The 20390-nt window shown below is 42.7% G+C and overlaps 1 protein-coding gene across 6 annotated transcripts in view; it reads left to right on the forward strand.

The window, feature by feature from the left end:
- LOC139232434 (disabled homolog 2-interacting protein-like) overlaps positions 1–20390 on the forward strand; it is a 1003994-nt gene that overhangs the window by 622520 nt on the left and 361084 nt on the right. For 5 of the 6 annotated variants that reach the window (XM_070862610.1, XM_070862602.1, XM_070862603.1 and 2 more), the window contains one exon: positions 13801–13904. In XM_070862610.1, coding sequence (XP_070718711.1) covers positions 13836–13904 — 69 coding nt within the window. In that variant the 5' untranslated portion in view covers positions 13801–13835. Of the gene's footprint in view, positions 1–13169; positions 13224–13800; positions 13905–20390 lie in introns of those variants that run through there. The other variant, XM_070862606.1, reaches the window with a different exon arrangement.

Here is a 20390-nt window from a genome sequence, read left to right on the forward strand (position 1 = left end):
GATTTGATCTCACGGTGTAAGTGGTCCCTGGATCTGGTCTTAGGGTGTAAGTGGTCTCTGGATTTGGTCTCACAGTGTAAGTGGTCTCTGGATTTGGTCTCAGGGTGTAAGTGGTCCCTGGATTTGGTCTCAGGGTGTAAATGGTCCCTGGATCTGGTCTCAGGGTGTAAGTGGTCTCTGGATTTGGTCTCACGGTGTAAGTGGTCTCTGGATTTGGTCTCAGGGTGTAAGCGGTCCCTGTATTCGGTCTCACGGTGTAAGTGGTCTCTGGATTTGGTCTCAGGGTGTAAGCAGTCCCTGGATTTGGTCTCACGGTGTAAGCGATCCCTGGATTTGGTCTCACGGTGTAAGTGGTCCCTGGATTTGCTCTCAGGGTGTAAGCAGTCCCTGGATTTGGTCTCACGATGTAAGTGGTCCCTGGATTTGGTCTCAGGGTGTAAGTGGTCCCTGGATTTGCTCTCAGGGTGTAAGCAGTCCTTGGATTTGGTCTCACTGTGTACGTGGTCCCTGGATTTAGTCTCAGGGTGTAAGTGGTCCCTGGATTTGGTCTCAGGGTGTAAGCAGTCCCTGGATTTGGTCTCAGGGTGTAAGTGGTCTCTGGATTTGGTCTCACGGTGTAAGCAGTCCCTGGATTTGGTCTCGGGGTGTAAGTGGTCTCTGGATTTGGTCTCATGGTGTAAGCAGTTCCTGGATTTGGTCTCACGGTGTACGTGGTCCCTGGATTTAGTCTCAGGGTGTAAGTGGTCCCTGGATTTGGTCTCAGGGTGTAAGCAGTCCCTGGATTTGGTCTCAGGGTGTAAGTGGTCTCTGGATTTGGTCTCACGGTGTAAGCAGTCCCTGGATTTAGTCTCAGGGTGTAAGCAGTCCCTGGATTTAGTCTCAGGGTGTAAGCTGTCCCTGGATTTGGTCTCAGGGTGTAAGTGGTCCCTGGATTTGGTCTCACGGTGTAAGCAGTCCCTGGATTTGGCCTCAGGGAAATCTCCAGAAACATCATTGAGCAGACTATTGGAATGGCACTGCTGGGATCAGGAATGCTGTCATTCTGAGAGAGGACAGCAGGTTCCTGCTCCACTGACACACTACCACTCCTTCGAGGCACCACCTCAGCACCCCTACCAATTTGCTGGAACACAGATTGGTGGCCTGCTGCAGCACAGTGAAATCCCCAGTGTACTGTGGTGAATCCAGCGATGATGGCAGCAGTTAGAGCTTGCGGTGGCATCCAGTTGAGACTGCAGGAGAGCAGTCTGAGATTCGATATCACCAACCATTGTCTACATTACAGCACTAAGACGTTATGTCGCTTCCACCTGGGCTGCAATGGAAGCTGCCACATCGCCCATGACACGTGTCATGAGGTTTGGATCCGCATGGTCTCTCTGGGAATCCACCATCCTCTGCAGATGTAGATGCTTGGTGGGGGTGGGGGCTTTGTGCAGACTGAGGTTCAGATGCTGGTATGTAGGACCTGTTGAAGCATGTACTCACCTTGACCATTCAAGTGAGATCGTTGAATTTCTTCCAGCACTGTAAGGCTGCGTGCGACCACACTTAATGGCCAAGACGTCCTGGGCCACTTCCCTCCACATTGCCTTGAAGACCTGGGGCAATGGCCTCCTTTCAGTGGCCAGGAACAGCACTGCCCTCCTTCGCTCCACTCCTGCGACCAATGCCTCCAATGTCTCGTCTGTGAATGAGCTCTCTCCCTGAGTGTGGGATCCACCATCCCAGGATTGAGTTGGTTGCAGGTCGCCTTCGCAGCCAGCAATGCTGATAATGAGGATCTGCACAATGATCCATCCTTCCCTTTAAGAGCTGGAAGGAGCCAGTATGAATGAGCGTTCCCCATTGCATTGCACCTGAAATTCATTATCGCTCTGCTGCGGTCAGAATTTCTCTGTTTCGCAGCTAATTAATTACTTCTGAGGTGTAGTCACTGTTGTTATGTCAGCAAATGTGGCAACTAATTTGTGCAAAGCAAGGTTCCACACTCAGCAATGAGTTAAATGACCAATTAATCTGTTTTGATGATGTTTGAAGGATAAATGCTGGATAGGAGTTTGAATCCGTCTCCACCTGACTCTGAAGCAAGAGTGCTACTGGCAGTCCAAACCAAAATGGAAGAATGTCACAGTGATGCTGTAAGAGATGCTCATCTGAAGCTGGGTTGGGGCTCATTGGAGCTGAGTAAAGGGAAAGATAGCCGATGTGAGGCATGGAATGTCACACGTCTGGAGTAGGAGATGTGCATAGTAGGGGAGGCTGGAGTAAAGACATATTGTTGGAAAATACGATCAGTGCCAGGAACCCCACTTTTTTCCCACAAACATAATAGACCAAAAGCCAGCAAGTTCTTGTACTACCTATGAGAAATATCTACAAAGTAATATTTTAAAAATCCAACTCCTTCTGCCCTTTGTAGATTCATAGTCCAAGATCTTTCATGTTCTGGATTAGTATTCTAAGCAAAGCATAGACATTTGGAGTCAGTACTTGAAACACAGAGCGGTGTTCCTGCTTCCATACTGAGTTAACAAAGCTTAACAAAGGCAGCAAAGCCGGGGAAAAAGCAAAAGAAATGTCATTCCCAGGATGCTCTTCTATACCTTCTTGTAGCTAGATTCCGATCAGAATTTTGGAAAGGCTTGGAAGCAAATTCCCTTGCCCAAGGTTGGTGCATGGTGTAAGAAAGGGAGGGGAAAAAAAGTCTTACTCGAGGGACAGTTGGTGTGGGCAATAACAATGGATGAACACGTGTGCAGGTGCAGGAAAATAGATTAAAGTGTAGGACGGTTGATGAACAGTGGTGTACGTTTAAGGAGATATTTCACAACTCTCAAGAAAATATATTTCAGTGAGGAGGAAAGGGTGTAAGAGAAAAGATAGCCATCCGTGGCTAAATAAAGAAATAAAGGACGGTATCAATTAAAAACACGGGCCTACAAAGTGGCCAAAACTAGTGGGAGGACAGAAGACTGGGAAGCTTTTAAAAGCCAGCAAAGAATGACTAAAAAAATGATTAACAAAGGGAAGATAGACTATGAAAGTAAACTAACACAAAATATAAAAACAGATTGCAAGAGTTTCTATAGGTATATAAAAAAGAAAAGAGTGGCTAAAGTAAATGTTGGTCCCTTAGGGGAATTAGTAATGGGGAACATGGAGATGGCAGAAACTCTGAACAAATATTTTGTATCAGTCTTTACGGTAAAGGACACTAACAATATTCCGACAGTGAATAGTCAAGGGGCTATACGGGGGTAGGAACTTAACACAATCACAATCACTAAGGAGGTGGTACTCAGTAAGATAATGGGACTAAAGGTGGATAAATCCCCAGGACCTGATGGCTTACATCCTAGGGTCTTAAGAGAAGTAGCGGCAGGGATTGTGGATGCATTGGTTGCAATTTACCAAAATTCCCTGGATTCTGGGGCAGTCCCAGCAGATTGGAAAACTGCAAATGTAACGCCCATATTTAAAAAGGGAGGCAGACAAAAAGCAGGAAACTACAGACCAGTTAGCCTAACATCTGTGGTTGGGAAAATGTTGGAGTCAATTATTAAAGAAGCAGTAGAAGGACATTTGGAAAAGCAAAATTTGGTCAGGCAGAATCAGCATGGATTTATGAAGGGGAAGTCATGTTTGACAAATTTGCTGGAGTTCTTTGAGGATCTAACGAACAGGAGAGATAAAGGGGAACCAGTGGATGCGGTGTATTTGGACTTCCAGAAGGCATTTGACAAGATGCCACACAAAAGGTTACTGCACAAGGTAAAAGTTCACGGGGTTGGGGGTAATATATTAGTATGGATAGAGGATTGGCTAACTAACAGAAAACAGAGTGTAGGGATAAATGGTTCATTCTTTGGTTGGTAACCAGTAACTAGTGGGGTGCCGCAGGGATCAGTGCTGGGACCCCAACTATTTACAATCTATATTAACGAGTTGGAAGAAGGGACTGAGTGTAACGTAGCCAAGTTTGCACTTTGGCAGAATAAAATCAAAGAACAAGGTATTATTTAAATGGAGAAAGATTGCAAAGTGCCGCAGTACAGCGGGACCTGGGGGTACTTGTACATGAAACACAAAAGGATAATATGCAGGTACAGCAAGTGATCAGGAAGGCCAATGGTATCTTGGCCTTTATTGCAAAGGGGATGGAGTATAAAAGCAAGAAGTCTTACTACAGCTATATAAGTTATTGGTGAGGCTACATCTGGAATACTGTGTGCATTTTTGGTTTCCATATTTAGGAAAGGATAAACTTGCTTTGGAGGCAGTTCAGAGAAGGCTCACTAGGTTGATTCCAGGGATGAGGGGGTTGACTTATGAGGAAAGGGTGAGTAGGTTGGGCCTCTACTCATCGGAATTCAGAAGAATGAGAGGTGATCTTATCGAAACGTATAAGATTATGAGGGAGCTTGACAAGGTGGATGCAGAGAGGATGTTTCCACTGATGGGGGAGACTAGAACGAGAGGGCATGATCTTAGAATAAGGGGCCGCACATTTAAAACAGAGATGAGGAGAAATTTCTTCTCTGAGGGTTGTAAATGTGTGGAATTCACTGCCTCAGAGAGCTGTGGAAGCTGGGACATTGAATACACTTAAGACAGAAATAGACAGTTTCTTAAACGATTAGGGGTTATAGGGAGCGGGCGGGGAAGTGGAGCTGAGTCCATGATCAGATCAGCCAGATCTTATTGAATGGCGGAGCAGGCTCGAGGGGTGGTATGGCCTACTCCTGTTCCTATTTCTTATGTTCCTATGTTCATGTGACATCTTATATATGCTATTTTAACAGAGACATTGATCAAAAAATTGAAGGTATCAGGTTATTTGATATATTTATTCTCTGAACACAATCAACTTACTGTTAAAACGTCAGTGTTAAAGTGCTGTCATTAAACTTGATCTGACTGAGATCACATATCCCTTAATATTTGGAGTATATGCTTCATTGTACCTTGACTTGCATTGAAGAGAAATATACTAAGAATAAGGTATCTGACTGCATGTTGTCAAAATGATATTGCAGTTCTTTCAGCATATTCGATTTGTACTAAAATAAATTGCAAGGCTGTGGTATTTATAACTTATATTGTGCTGTATGTCACTTGAAGTAAGTGCTCTTTAATAAACTAAAAGGTACAGTATCTCCTATCTTTCATTTCCAGTATGTTTAAAATGTTGCACAATATGTGTATCGGCTTACAGAAAAATATGATTATTTTCGTAGCTAAAGCATTTTTCCAATAAATACTTTCACGCTTCTCTCGTCTGATCCTCTGTGACTAAATGCAATTTACTTTTATGTTAGACTGCAAAGTATGCAGTTTTTGTGTGGAGGAACTAAAAAGTAACCCGCTGAGTGTGATGAGCAGATCAGTAATTTGTGTTCCTGCTTGTCAGGAGATCTGTTATGGTGGTGTTAAGCACCAGTTGTTGCACAAATAGATGGACTGCATTGTTGATCTGTGTCTTAGAAACTTTGAATAAAATGAATCATTTGTGCATTATAAATTCCTTGAATTTTTCAGGAGTGGAAGAGATCCAATTACAGTACTGTACAATTCATTGGCTACCTTGCCAATGTTTTTTTTTAAATGCTGTCAAAGTGGGCTATTTATACTGTTAAGCTATTTCTGACTGATTCTTAAGTTGAAGTAAGCTAGGACTGTCACTAAATTTATGCCACTAAATTGCAAGAAACAGATTCCATCTCAATATACAAAACATTAACAGCAGGTATAACAAACAATCTAGCTGTATCTCAATGTTTAGTTCTTGTACAGCTTTAACATGCTCCTACATAATACATCATCATAGGCAGTCCCTCGGAATCGAGGAAGACTTGCTTCAACTCTTAAAATTAGTCCTTAGGTAGCTGAACAGTCCAATACAAGAACCACAGTCTCTGACACAGGTGGGACAGATAAGTCGTTGAGGGAGAGGGTGGGTGGACTGGTTTGCCGCACGCTCTTTCCGCTGCCTGCGCTTGGTTTCTGCATACTCTCGACGATGAGACTCGATGTGCTCAGCGCCCTCCCGGATGCACTTCTTCCACTTAGGGCAGTCTTGGGCCAGGGACTCCCAGGTATCAGTGGGGATGTCGCACTTTATCAGGGCGGCTTCGAGGGTGTCCGTGTAATGTTTCCTCTGCCCACCTTTGGCTCGTTTGCCGTGAAGGAGTTCCGAGTAGAGCACTTGCTTTGGGAGTCTCGTGTCTGGCATGCGAACAATGTGGCCCGCCCAGCGGAGCTGATCGAGTGTAGTCAGTGCACTCACAGTAAATGATGTATAGTACAATAATCAAACTCAGTAGCCTAGTTACATGGTGTTTTCTATTCTCTGCTACACTCCTAAGGGTGTTAACAACTATATAAAGTGATATTTTAAATTTGTAGTTCCTTTTGAGTGTAACAATGAAGTTTCGTTCTCATTTTAACCAATTGTTTAAATTAATTTGCTGCTGCACCATATGAATTTCTAATACTGTGTAAAAGCCATAAGATTTTTCAGTATTGTGCTGTTTTCCCAGTATCTACTGAACAATCTGTTGGCATATTCAGTTTTTTGTTTCAAGTGATTCATCCTTTTTTTCAGAATGAAATTTAAAATATTCTCTTCTAGATGCTTTTTCATATATTGCAACTAAATGAAATAGAATGAATCAGCTAATTTGGAACATGCATATGTGATCATGTTTTAACAGCATCAAATTGTACATGCATGTTAGATACTTTACAGATTATAAAAACTAGGACATTTGGTTGGTTGTAAAGATTTTTTGGGTGGAGGGAGGAAGAACCAGATGACACAGTGAGTCAGCATACTTTCCTTTCACCTGTAGGACTTGGGTTTGAATTTAGCCTAGATAGAGGAATTGTCTCTTTTCTTCGAAGAAGTTAGAGCTAAGGTATATTAGTGGGGCAAAGTAGAGATTGTTTTATTCTGCATGTAACTTATGTTATATTTGATCTGGGAGTTCTTGATAATGTGAATAAGAGCCTAAAATACAAAGGTTTTTAAATTTTCTTTGAGCGCTAACATCCTTTGCCATGATGGGCCAAAATTTACAAATGAGGTTTCAGCTATTGGTGCTGTTTGCAATTATTTTGAGAATAAACCTTCTAGCCTCTATCATCAAACCTCTTAGATACTCTGAGGAGTCACTGGCACTTAGTTTCACTGGAGAGCTGTGTTTTCTTTCATTCTTTAAAAAACAAAATTCCTACTGGCATCTACCCAACAATTTAGAAGATTGCCCGTGTATGTCCTATCCACACAAAGCAGGATAAATCTAACCTGGTCAATTACCTCTTTGTCATCCTCTTCCCAATATCAGTAAAGTGATGGATGGAGTCATCAATATTGCCATCGAATGACATCTACTCACCAATACCTTCATTTAGATTCTATCAGGTACTACGTCACAGTCTTGATCCAAACATCAACAAAAGAGCTGAGTGCCAGTGGAGAATGAGAGTAGCTACCCTCAATATCAAAGCAGCATGGCACAAAGGAGCCCTAGCAAAGCTGAAGTCAATGGGAATCAAAGCGAAAACCCTCCAGTAGTTGAAGTTATCTCTGACACAAAGGAAGATGGTTGTAGTAATTGAAGGTCAATCATTGCAGCCCCGAGACATAGTTCCAGGAGTTTCTCAGGGAAGCAACCTCTGCCCAATCATAAGCTGGTTCATCAATGAACATGTCTTGTTAATATCAGAAGTGGGGCTGTTTGATAATTCCACAGTGTTCAGCTTTACTCACAACTCCTCCAATTGTGAAGCAGCTCATGCCAGCCTACACCAGGACAGTGGGCTAGTCCAAACAACACCATAGCTACAAGAGTAGGGTAGAGAGTGAGTAATCTGTGACACATGGCTCACCTGGTCCCCTCAAAGCATCTCCGCAATCTTCGAGGCCCAAGTCAGGGGATTGATGGAATATTCGCCACTCACCTGAAAGGAAGCAGCCTCAACAATATTCAAGAAGCTAGATACCATCCAGGACACAGTAGTTCACCCCTGCCACCGCCGGTTATTGTGGCTAAAGTATGTACAATCTGCAGAGTGCGCACCAGCAATTCACCAAGGTTACTTACACAGCACCGCCCTCCCCTGTCCCTAGCAGTCAGAATCAGATTAATTCATAATGGGGAGCAAGGAAATGGCAGACCAATTGAACAAATATATTCACTAAGGAAGACACAAATAACCTCCCGAAAATACTAGGGGACCGAGGGTCTAGCGAGAAGGGGGAACTGAGGGAAATCCTTATTAGTCAAGAAAAGGTGTTAGGGAAATTGATGGGATTGAAGGCCGATAAATCCCCAAAGCCTGATCGTCTGCATCCCAGAGTACTTAAGGAAGTGGCCCTAGAAATAGTGGATGCATTGGTAGTCATTTTCCAACATTCCATGGACTCTGGATCAGTTCCTATGGATTGGAGGGTAGCTAATATAACCTCACTTTTTAAAAAAAGAGGGAAAGAGAAAACAGGGAATTATAGACTGGTTAGCCTGACATCGGTAGTGGGGAAAATGCTGGAATCAATTATTAAAGATGTAATAGCAGCGCATTTGGAAAGCAGTGACAGGATCGGTCCAAGTCAGCATGGATTTATGAAAGGGAAATCATGCTTGACAAATCATTTTGAATTTTTTTGAGGATGTAACTAGCAGAGTGGACAAGGGAGAACCAGTGGATGTGGTGTATTTGGTGTTTCAAAAGGCTTTTGACAAGGTCCCACACAAGAGATTAGTGTGCAAAATTAAGGCACATGGGATAGGGGATAATGTATTGACATGGATAGAGAACTGGTTGGCAGACAGTAAGCAAAGAGTGGGAATAATCAGGTCCTTTTCAGTATGGCAGGGGTTGACTAGTGGGGTACCGCAAGGTTCAGTGCTGGGACCCCAGCTATTTACTATATATATTAATGATTTAGACGAAGGAATTGAATGTAATATCTCCAAGTTTGCAGATGACACTAAGCTGGGTGGCAGTGTGAGCTGTGAGGAGGATGCTAAGAGGCTACAGGGTGACTTGGACAGGTTAGGTGACTGGGCAAATGCATGGCAGATGCAGTATAATGTGGGTAAGTGTGAGGTTATCCACTTTGGTGGCAAAAACAGGAAGGCAGATTAATATCTGAATGGTGACAGATTAGTAAAAGGGGAGGTGCAACGAGACCTGGCTGTCATGGTACATCAGTCATTGAAAGTAGGCATGCAGGTACAGCAGACAGTTAAGAAAGCAAATGGCATGTTGGCCTTCATAGCGAGAGGATTTGAGTATAGGAGCAGGGAGATCTTGCTGCAGTTGTACAGGGCTTTGGTGAGACCACACCTTGAATATTGTGTTCAGTTTTGGTCTCCTAATCTGAGGAAGTACATTCTTGCTATTGAGGGAGTGCAGCGAAGGTTCACCAGACTGATTTCCGGGATGGCAGGGCTGACATATGAAGAAAGATTGGATCGAATAGGTTTATATTCACTGGAATTTAGAAGAATGAGAGGGGATCTCCTTGAAGCATATAAAATTCTGACGGGATTGCACAGGTTAGATGCAGGAAGAATGTTCCCAATGTTGGGGAAGTCCAGAACAAGGGGTCACAGTCTAAGGATAAGGGATAAGACATATAGGACTGAGATGAGGAGAAACTTTTTCACCCAGAGAATTGTGAACCTGTGGAATTCTCTACCACAGAAAGTTGTTGAGGCCAATTCGTTGGATATATTCAAAAGGGAGTTAGATGTGGCCCTTATGGCTAAAGGGATCAGGGGGTATGGAGAGAAGGCAGGAGTGAGGTACTGAAGTTGCATGATCAGTCATGATCATATTGAATGCTGATGCAGGCTTGAACGGCCGAATGGCCTGCTCCTGCACCTATTTTTTTATGTTTCTAACCCCCGACCACTGAGAGGGACAAGAGCGACTATATAGTGGGAACATCATCGCATTCAAGTTGCCCTTCGTCTCCCAAGTCACATACCACCATGAACCGGACTTCTATCCGCACCATCACTTCATCATCGGCTCAATATACTTGGAATCCCCTTCCTAACGCCATTGTGGAGGCACCATCACCATAAACACAAGGAATGCAGTGATTTAAGGAGAAGGCCCACCATCTACTCCACATGTATGCGGCCTTGCCTGCGTCACCCACAGCCTGAAAGCAAATTAAAACATTAGGGCAACATTGAAAATATATTATTAATAACTTACAGTTTGTCTTTGGTGCAAGGGAATCATAGGCTTAACAGAAACAGTAAGTTTTGTTTTGTATTTTTCAGTAGAAATGAATTTAACCTTTGACATTTCACAAAGCTCTGATGGAAAATCTAGTTTATTTGTAGGGGTAGAAAATCAAATGTCACTCCATATATTTCTGGATGTGTTTTTTATTTAATTTGTTCTGAGCATACAATATTTTTAAGTGTTAATGCTCCTACCCCAGCTTTAGTATTTGTCATAAAGGTTTTGACTTAAATGCTTGTTTCAAAAGGCAATGCCAGCTCCCCTTCACAGCTCTGACAATGTACCTCGCCTATCACCCCAGAAGAGCACTCTTCAAAATACAGCACTCTGTAATTGTGACATTTTCCTTTTCCACATACTGCTACCCTTATGGTCTCTCAGAACAAAATTGCTGAATTAATGCCAAATTTATCAGCAGCCCTTTCTGCTCTCCTGTCTAGTTGCTTGAAATGTCTGAAACTCATTTCACTCAAGAACCTAAACTGGCATTGGAGAGGTCAGAACTTGAACTGGGCTCCAGCAGTGAAATACAATTCTTGAACCAAGGTAGTCGATTTCAGAAAAAGACCTTTCCTTATGACAACATTGGATGTTCAGTGCCAAAAGTTCATGCCTAATTTAGATGATTGTTCTCAGCCCTGTGCTTTTTTTGAAGTTTAAATGCCTCAATACACATTCTTGAGGGGAAAAAAATATTTCCCATGACATTGCTGATAACAAGCATACCAAGTATAGCCATTTATTAAAGAGCACCTCTGTGTATTGTATCTGCAACAGACGTACGTTGACATCTGCAGCCCTCCTCCACACACAGCTGTGGCACAGGCAGTTCCCTCCAGGGAGTGATAGAAAACTGGACAGTGAGTTGCCCAGCATTCTCGCGTGTATACATTGTAACATCTGAATTCAGAGAGGCATTGGGGCCAGGTCATCCACTCTTGAAATATAGAAACCAAAATGGAACTGGGGAGAAAACTACCTTAAAAGGTGAGAGTATCTCCCTTGAATTGCCATTTTAAGCTATACCATTGGGTATTGAGAGGAAGCAGCATTGTCAGAGCACTGGGAATAAGTTACTTATGCCTTCCCAGCTGGGCATGGTTTGGAGCACAAGGGAAACGATATAGGGAAAATTGTTTGAAAGTGGCTGCCTTGACTCAGTAGTAGCAGGCTGGCCTCTGAGTGAGAAGATCACAGGGTCAAGTCCCACTCCAGAGACATGAATACATAATCTAGGCTGATACCTCAGTGCAGTACTGAGGTGCAGCACTATCGGAGGAGCCAGCTTTCGGATGAGAGGTTAAACCAAGGTCCCATCTACCTTCTCAGGTGGATGTAAAAAAAAATCCCATGGCACTTTGAAAGTAAAACAGAGGAGTACGAATACGAACATACGAAAAATGACGGACAGGTAAAGACCATCTGGTCCATCAAGCCTGTCCCACACAATTGCGATACCTTGTGTATCACAACATCTACACTTCACCCCACCCCAAACCATGTGATCTCCTGGGAGAGGCAAAAAACCATTAAAAACCCAGGCAAATTTGGAGGAACAAATTTGGGAAACTCCTCTCCGATCCATCTCAACGATCAAAATTAATCCAGGAGATCACTTTGGTCATTAAATTCCCTTCAGTACCTACCTTCTGTAAGAGGTGATCTCCGCCACAGCCAGAAACAAATCCAGCTTTTGCTTGAAGGAATTCAGTGAGTCTGCAGCCACCACATGAGAGGGCAGCTTGTTCTCCACAGCATCCTGGCCAACGTTTATACCTCAACCAACATTGCTAAAACTAATTAACTGGTCATTATCTCATTACAGTATTTGGGACCTTGCTGTGCTTAAATTGGCTACTGAGTTTCCATACATTACAAGAGTGATTAGACTTCAAAAATGAATTTCATTGGCTGTAAAGCACTTTGGGACATCCTGAGTTAGTGAAAGATGCTATATAAATGCAAGTTCTTTATGTAGCTGTCTTTTTCCATTGAATCCTGTATATAAAGTTTTGCATGCTTTTATGACCTGCAATTCTGAGTTTGTGTCTTAGGAAGTGATACTTTCCTAGTTACCCATTTTTATGGAAAACATTTGATTATAGTGCTGAGATACTAAAATAGGAAATTTCTGCATTCATTTACAATTTCATGTTGTAGTTATTTAAAAAAGATTACTGCCTTCATTAAAAAAGTGTGTGAGGCAGTTGTACTTATCCAGGTACCATCTCCTGGATCTTTTCAGGACCTAAGCCTCCAATAATGAAATGTTATTCAGAAAGTCTGGCTTGTCCAGTGGGGAGCAGTTTTGGTAGTTGGGCAAGAGTGAGTGATACGAGATCCATGTATTTCAACAATGCCAGTTTCCTTATGCCCCTGTGGTTTACAAGGTTATTTTTGAATGTCCTTGCTATTATTAACGTGCCTTAAGAGATGTCGAAAATGTATATTTTGTGCTCTTGTTGTAACCTAATTCTCCTCAGAAATATTTCACACCATATATTGCAAAAAACAGATTCTTAATGTACTTTGTAGCAAAATGTGCAGTATAGTTACCTCTGCAAATGAGAACCTTGAAGGGTTGTGATAGATGAATGGAGTTCCTTGTTAGTCAGTGCTTGATTTGAGAGGCAGTGCAGTAAGCACCAGTTCTTATCATGTTTTCTATTTACAGGAGTTATTTTCTTTTTATTTCTCATTTCATATCTTCAGATAGTTTTATTTTTATTCTTGCTGTTTCTATTCCCTTTTTACTATTCGAAGAGTAGCAGGGAATTCTCCTGGTGTGCTGGCCAAGATTCTTCCCTTGTCTAACGCCACTACAAAAATATTTAACTAGTCACTCGTTATTTGTGACTCTTCCTGTGCACCTTATGATGGTGTTTGGCTACATAACAAGACTGACTGCATAACAAAAGGCTATGTGAAAGCAAGCAGGAGATTGAGAAGAAAATGTACTAATTATCTTTCTTCTAATTTTCTTTCCCTTTTTCTCCTGAGGTGGCAACTCTCCCACTGGGTCCTGGTTCGACAGGTTCTCTGAGCCCTTTTGTACCTTGTCTCAAGTATCCATTCTTCATGTGTTAGCCTAGACAGCGGGTGTTAGCAGGCTGATAGATTAAGGGGAATGTGAGAGCTGAGCCCAATATGGTGCTCGGCAGATTTTCATGCATGTGTATTTTGCTGCTGGGCCAATGAAAAGTAATCAGGGAACTTTGCCTGATTTTTTTTTTCTCACTTCCTGGCATAAGTACATTAGGGCCAATTGTAGCATCTCTAGCACCATTCCAAGTGACTGCACAATTCAGAGGTTGAAACTGAGGCCTTCCTAGTCTGTTGGCTCAGGACTGCAGCATGCTGTGCATCACCCAATAAACCATCAGAGGACAATTTAAATAAAAACATATAAAAATTTGTTCTAATTCAAGCTACAATAAATCTGTCTTAAAATAATATTGTGAGTTAATAGGTTTTCTATCAAGGTGTCTAGTCACATTTACTAAAATGGATTTGTAAACATTTTCTTCATAGATTCTCCAATTGAGAGACCTGGCCGGAGACGCAGCATGCCTGGGAGTGCTCCAGAGGAAAACCCCACCATGGAACCACCCACTTCTACACCTTTTCGTGTGACGGTAAAATTACTTTTAAATTTAATAACTAGGCTAAGATTCTTTGAATTTATACCACTGAAAATTGAATTCACTTTGCCCCGGCTCGCCAATGTGAGGCCTGGGCCATTTTAACTCACGGGCTTAAATTAAATATACCAGGCCGAACTCCTGTCTGAATCCACTGTCAGTGATGTCACGCTGGTGGGTGGGATTCGGGAGAGTGCAGCCAGGCACCTGTGGAAACGGTCCCCGGCAGTAGGTAAGTGGTGAGGGGGAGGCGGCTGGGTGGTAAGCGATCGCAGTCCAGAGAGGGAAGTCTGGAGCCCTACATTTCCTGGTGGGGATTTAACGGAGCACTCATGTTATGCCTGGCTCACAAGGAACCATTTATAGTTTTTTTTTAAATGACTTAATCTTTTCAGCCCTCTTCTGGCCTGCTGTCCCTCCACCCCCTCCCTCCCTTCCGGTTCTCTTGGCAAGACTGACAGCGTGCGCCGAACATGGATGCCAAGGTTTAAAATATAATCGGGGCCTGACGTCATCAGATCCCGACTTTTGAATTTCAATGAGGCCTTCACCTGCTTGGTGTGAGGAAAAAGAGGATCAGGCGAGTAGGTTGGTACTAGGATTTTAACCCCCGGCACGCCCCATTCTCATCAGGTGCAAGGGCTTAAACTCGGGCTTTATATCTTCCTCTTATTATTGTCTTATTACTATTAGGCATTTGTTCCACCTGTGTAAAATGCCTTGGGACGTTTACTGCATCATATAAATGCAAGTTCCTGCTGTTACCTCAAGTTATGGAATAGCTGATGGATCCAGGCCACTTTTGTGATTATCCATTTGCTAAACAAGTCGTCTTAGGATGGTAAAGTAAGTCGAGAAGGTGAATAAAATTGAAAACCCAAGAGAAGCGAGAGGCAAAAGGCCCAAAGTCTCAGTGTGGTCATTGTGTATAAATTGTTCCTCCCAAAGAAAAGCCTAGCATTTAAAATAGCAGATTTTACTGGGCTCATGAAAACATAACCATTCTATATGGTGCAGTTACAATGGACCTAAATTTGCCCAGGAGTTGCTGTTTTTTTGGAGCAACTTGGTTTTTCTGGAGTATCTTAAAAATCCCCATTCTGCACATTTAATTTGCGCCAGTGTAAGTGAGTTAGTTAGGATTTTTTTTTTTGTTTCGTTTTTTTTTCAAAAGGGGGCGTTACCAGCCACCAACACCTCTTTTGGCCATTTAAGCCACTTTGCACAGCTAATGGTTACTCCAAACTAACTTAGGCCAACGTATGTGGCCACTTGTGACCGCAAAGAAAACCCTTGTGGTAAGTTAAGAAATCAGCACAGGTAGCCAGAGATGGGGGAGGGGTGGGGAGTGAAGCGGAGAGGACCTTGCAAAGCACTAAACACCTTCACAACAACATTCAAGAAACATAAAAATGGTCAATAATAAATGATAGATAAATAAATAAATAAATAATGAAACTTAAGTTCTATTTTCATAACTCGGCCTGGGAAGTCAACCGGCCTGCCGGTGTGAGAGGCCATTCTATTGGGGATAGGTGCGGGTGGGTGGGACGCCCGGGCGGGGGAGAGAGCGCAGGTAACTGGCCACGTACAACACACAGCAGGCTGGGCTTGCAGAACACGGAGGCTGCAGGAGTCAACTCTGAGGGACTGGTGGATTCTCCTCCAAGGGACTGCTGGACTTCTCGCTCCAATGACTGCTGACTCCCCCCACCCCGGATCAAAACACTCTTTTTCGCCCCCCCCCCATCAAAACTCTACTCCCCCACACCCCCCTCTCCTAACAAAGCACAACCATCAATAAATAAAAAATAAAACTCAAGTCCTACCTTGGCCCGGGACGTCATCCGGCCGGTGCGGGAGGCCGCTCTGCCGGGGATAGGTGCGGGACTCTCTCTATGGCATGCAGCAGCCTGCCGCGCGTCGTGATTCCACTCGGCCTGGGATGGGGCGGGACATCGGGTCCCACACTGCAGAGCAGCTACTGTGCATGCGCGAAACCTCCAGTGTGCAAGCGTTGAGCTGCCGGCACTCTTTTGAGCGCAGGGCCCAAGCTCCGCCCCCCCCCCCAATGGATTTGCCACGCCGCGCCAAGCACAAGGACAGTTGACAGAGCGGGGAGAATATGGGGATATCTTTTCGCCGCCGTTTTGAGTGTAGGAAGTCGGCGCACCTCACGTGAGTGCACCGAAAAAAACGGAGAGCCAAATTTGGGCCCAATAGTGCAGAGTTATAAACTGACATTTGTAATGTGGCACATCAGGAAGTTTACATTTTTATATGGATCATTGTACAAAGTTGCTGTGTTCCAGAAATCACTTTCAGCGAGATTGAGCAAGGAAGGTATTGACAAAATCCATAAAATACAGATCTGAATAAAAGTAAAGTTTAGAATCGTTTCAATGAATTTATCAGAAGCACAAAAACTCTTACTATGATGAAATAATATCCTGGTAAGTGTGCCATAAGATTAAAGTAGTAAAACTGAATTTAGAATGTAAGCCAGTCAGCAGAATATTTTGAGAATTGCATTCTGAGTAAGTGTTTGCACATGGCATTAACAAAAAGAGCTTGAATAGACTTCTGGAAACGCTGAATTTATTGCATTTGTTTCAGATCAGAAGAGGATTGGCTGATCAATAAAGATCAGCTTACATAAAACCCTTATTGATTGTGCTACCTTAGAACTTAATGACATAACTAACTCACAAAATATAAATCACATCACATGTATCCATTTCAAAGTTGGCCTGAAAACAAACTGGTTTATGTATGCTGTGAATTCCACGCTTAGTCTGTTGCAAGCGAATTGCATTTTATTAAGGTACGTGGGTGCTATGTCCATTTTAACAAAAGTCACTCAATGGTGGGCATAAGAATTCTAATTTTGATCATTAGACATTAAAAATACTTTTAGTAAATGTCATCATCAACATAGACAGTCCCTCGAAATCGAGGAAGACTTGCTTTCACTGTAAAAATGAATTCTTAGGTGACTTAACAGTCCAATTCGGGAATTACAGTCTCTGTCACAGGTGGGACAGACAGTCGTTGAAGTAAAGGGTGGGTGGGGAGTCTGGTTTGCCGCACGCTCCTTCCACTGCCTGTGCTTGCTTTCTGCCTGCTCTCGGCGACAAGACTTGAGGTGCTCAGCGCCCTCCCAGATGCTCTTCCTCGACTTAGGGCGGTCTTTGGCCAGGGACTCCCAGGTGTTGGTGGGGATGTTGCATTTTATCAAGGAGGCTTTGAGGGTATAAGAGGTATAGAGTTGTAGCAGGCAAAGAGCAGACAGATAGGTGGTCAAGAATGGAGATACTGAAGGTAGTGAATTGATCTGACACGTAAAATGGTCCAGATTAAGAGGGCGTATCAGTATTAGGATGGACTGAGGAATTGGTGAAGTTCCTCTACTTTACGGTATGGATTATAATTGCCTATTGTATGTAACACTCGCTTATGTATGTAAAGCACACTTATAACACAATTAAGCCTGATGGTTAATGAACCATCCTTAACCTTAGTAACACATAACAAAAACAGTAGGTCAGCAGCTAAGATACATAACATTTTGACTAGAGTCTCTGGGGAAGAGATAAGAAAGCCAGTGTTTAGGAACAGGGTTACTTCAGGCATCATGGGGACTAAGGCAAAGTTCACATTACTGAACAAACACAATTAACATATGATGGGAGATGGACAGTTGGAAAACACCACTCCGAGCCAGTCTGATAAGAGACGACAAATCAATGTAACTTCGCTGATCAGCAGTAAACCAACTGGTGCTTTTGTGGGAGAGGCACACACTTCGGTTTGTTGTATAATTGTGGGTGAGAACCATTGTTCTGAGAAGCTTCACGTTTGAATTTTTCCCTTGCATGTGCTCGAATAAACTAGTTGAACCGAAGGTTTTGTCTGATTGATTCTGTGGTCGTTATACGGGCGGGGGTGTCGATTCCTTATATCAGTGAGTCAGCCTTGAAGGAGAGAAATCTTCTTTTAACCCCTACAGAGGGTGTCCTTGAAACGTTTCCTCTGCCACCCTAGGGCTCGTTTGCCGTGTAGGAGTTCCGAATAGAGCGCTTGCTTTGGGAGTCTTGTGTCCGGCATGCGGACAGTGTGGCCCGCCCAACGGAGCTGGTCGATGTACTTGGACAATGAATGAAGGAAGGTGCATGCCAGACATGTGCTGTATCCCATGTGTAGAATATCCCAGTATGTGAACAATTGGCACACCTATCATGCTGAAAACTAGTGGGATCCATATATACCTTTAATACATCCCTGGACAGATGCTAGTTTCTATAAAATATGATACAAATTACTTTTTAGCAGTATCATTGAAATGATTATTGAATTCAGCACAGACATGCTGAGTTGAACTCGGATCTGTTAAATGTTTAATGCTTTTTGAAGGTACCTGTACTCCTAAACTGGAATTTGTCTTTATAATACGCATTGCTCATAATGCAGACCCTTAAATCACATGCTGCTTTAAAGTAGGGTTCAGTGAAACTGAGAGAGAAATTAAACGGCCATTCTAACATCACACTGCCATTTGCACCCAGATAAGATGCTTGCAGTCTTTTAGTTTACCTTATTCAGTGGTTGACAAAAATGTAATGTTATATCGATACACCTTATTGAATTAACCTGGATGCACTTTCTATGGGGTAGGTAGCTCTAAATATAATGCATTCTGTTTAGTTAGATCTATTAAAAAAAACTGCTCCTCTGTGACACGAATTACACAGTGAAGCAGCTACACTGGAGTGATGTCATGTAAATGATCTTCTTGAACCTCATCAGATCTATAATATTGATGTCAGGGAGTTTTGTCTGTTAAAGGCATTTTTTCCAGTCTCCAGTTGATAATAAATGTGTGTACATTGCAAACTATTTATAAATTCACTGAATGACATTGCTTGTGACTCTATTTAGCAACCTCTGTTGCAGAGGCATGGATGTGCTTTAGGAAGGTAACTACGGCAAATGACTATTGGTACTATACAGTTATTGGGAAACTGATGCATTAACTTACCTACCTGACCACTGTAGCGGTGATATATATTTGGAATATATGGATTGGTCTTATATGGATAAACCATCCACAGCTGGGGTTTGAGGTGTCCCAATAGCACAAATTGGTGTCAACTCTAAACTTAAATCTGAGATGATAAATACAGGGTGATATTAATAAACTTATAGAATGAGCATGTTATTGACAAATTAATTTCAATATAGATAAGTGTGAGGTGTTACATTTTAGTAGGAAGAATAAGGAGGTCACATACTACTTGGATAATAAGACTAAACGGGGCAGAGGAGCAACGGGATCTAGGGTACAGGTACATAAATCACTAAAAGTAGCAACGCAGATTAACAAAGCCATTAACCTTGGTTAGACTATATTTGGAGTACTGTGCACAGTTCTGGTCTCCATATTATAAAAAGGATATAGAGGCATTGGGAAAGGTGCAAAAAAAGATTCACAATATTGATACCAGAACTGAGAGGATATATTTATCAGGAAAGGCTGAACAGGGTGGGGCTCTCTTTTTCTAGAAAAGAGAAGGCAGAGGGTTGACCAGATAGACAGATAGAGGTCTTTAAGGTTATGAAAGGGGTAGGGTAGAAATAGAAAATATGTTTCTACTTGTGGGGAGACCAAAGCTAGGGGCCATAAATATAAGAGAGTCACCAATAAATCCAATAGGAAATATAAGAGAAACATCTTTTATCCGAAGACTGGTAAGAATGTGGAACTTGCTACCACATGGGTAGTTGAGGCAAGTAGCATAGATGCATTGAAGGGGAAGCTAGATAAGCACATGAGAGAGAAAGGAATAGAAGAATATGTTGATAGGGTTAGATGAAAAGGGGTGGGAGGAGGCTTGTGTGGAGAATTAGCTAACATAGATCAGTTGGGCCTGTTTTTGTGCAGGGAAGTGGAGCTGAGTCCATGATCAGATCAGCCATGATCTTATTAAATAGCGGAGCAAGCTCGAGGAGCCAAATGGCCTACTCCTGTTCTTATTTCTTATGTTAATTCTGTGTAATTATAGGTACTTGGTTGGCATAGTGAGGTGTGTTAAATAAAGCTACCACATTTTGGTTGGCCAGGATGTTGTACTTCTGTTGAATATTTCAGATTCCTCTGCAATCTACAACAGCATTGCAAATGTACAGGCACAAACTCTTGGCCTCATCTGTCAATATCTATCCAATGGTGCTGAGTTGTAATACTCTTTCATGCTATAGTGTAGCCTTCTGATGGGAGAGCAACCAAATGCATAAATAATATAACGCAAGCAGCCTGACACTCTTGCCATCAGCGGCAGAAAAATCCACCATCATGTGTTTCTGACAGTGCAATGGCATCAAGTATGAATAATGCATGGTGGCAACATTTGGCATTACCATTTTCGGGCCAGGTTGTGCTTTCAGTATTTCCACTTCCCATTTGAGGCATGCATATTTTGG

This window comes from Pristiophorus japonicus, chromosome 20 (genome assembly GCF_044704955.1).
Source record: "Pristiophorus japonicus isolate sPriJap1 chromosome 20, sPriJap1.hap1, whole genome shotgun sequence".
Classification (NCBI taxonomy): domain Eukaryota; kingdom Metazoa; phylum Chordata; class Chondrichthyes; family Pristiophoridae; genus Pristiophorus; species Pristiophorus japonicus.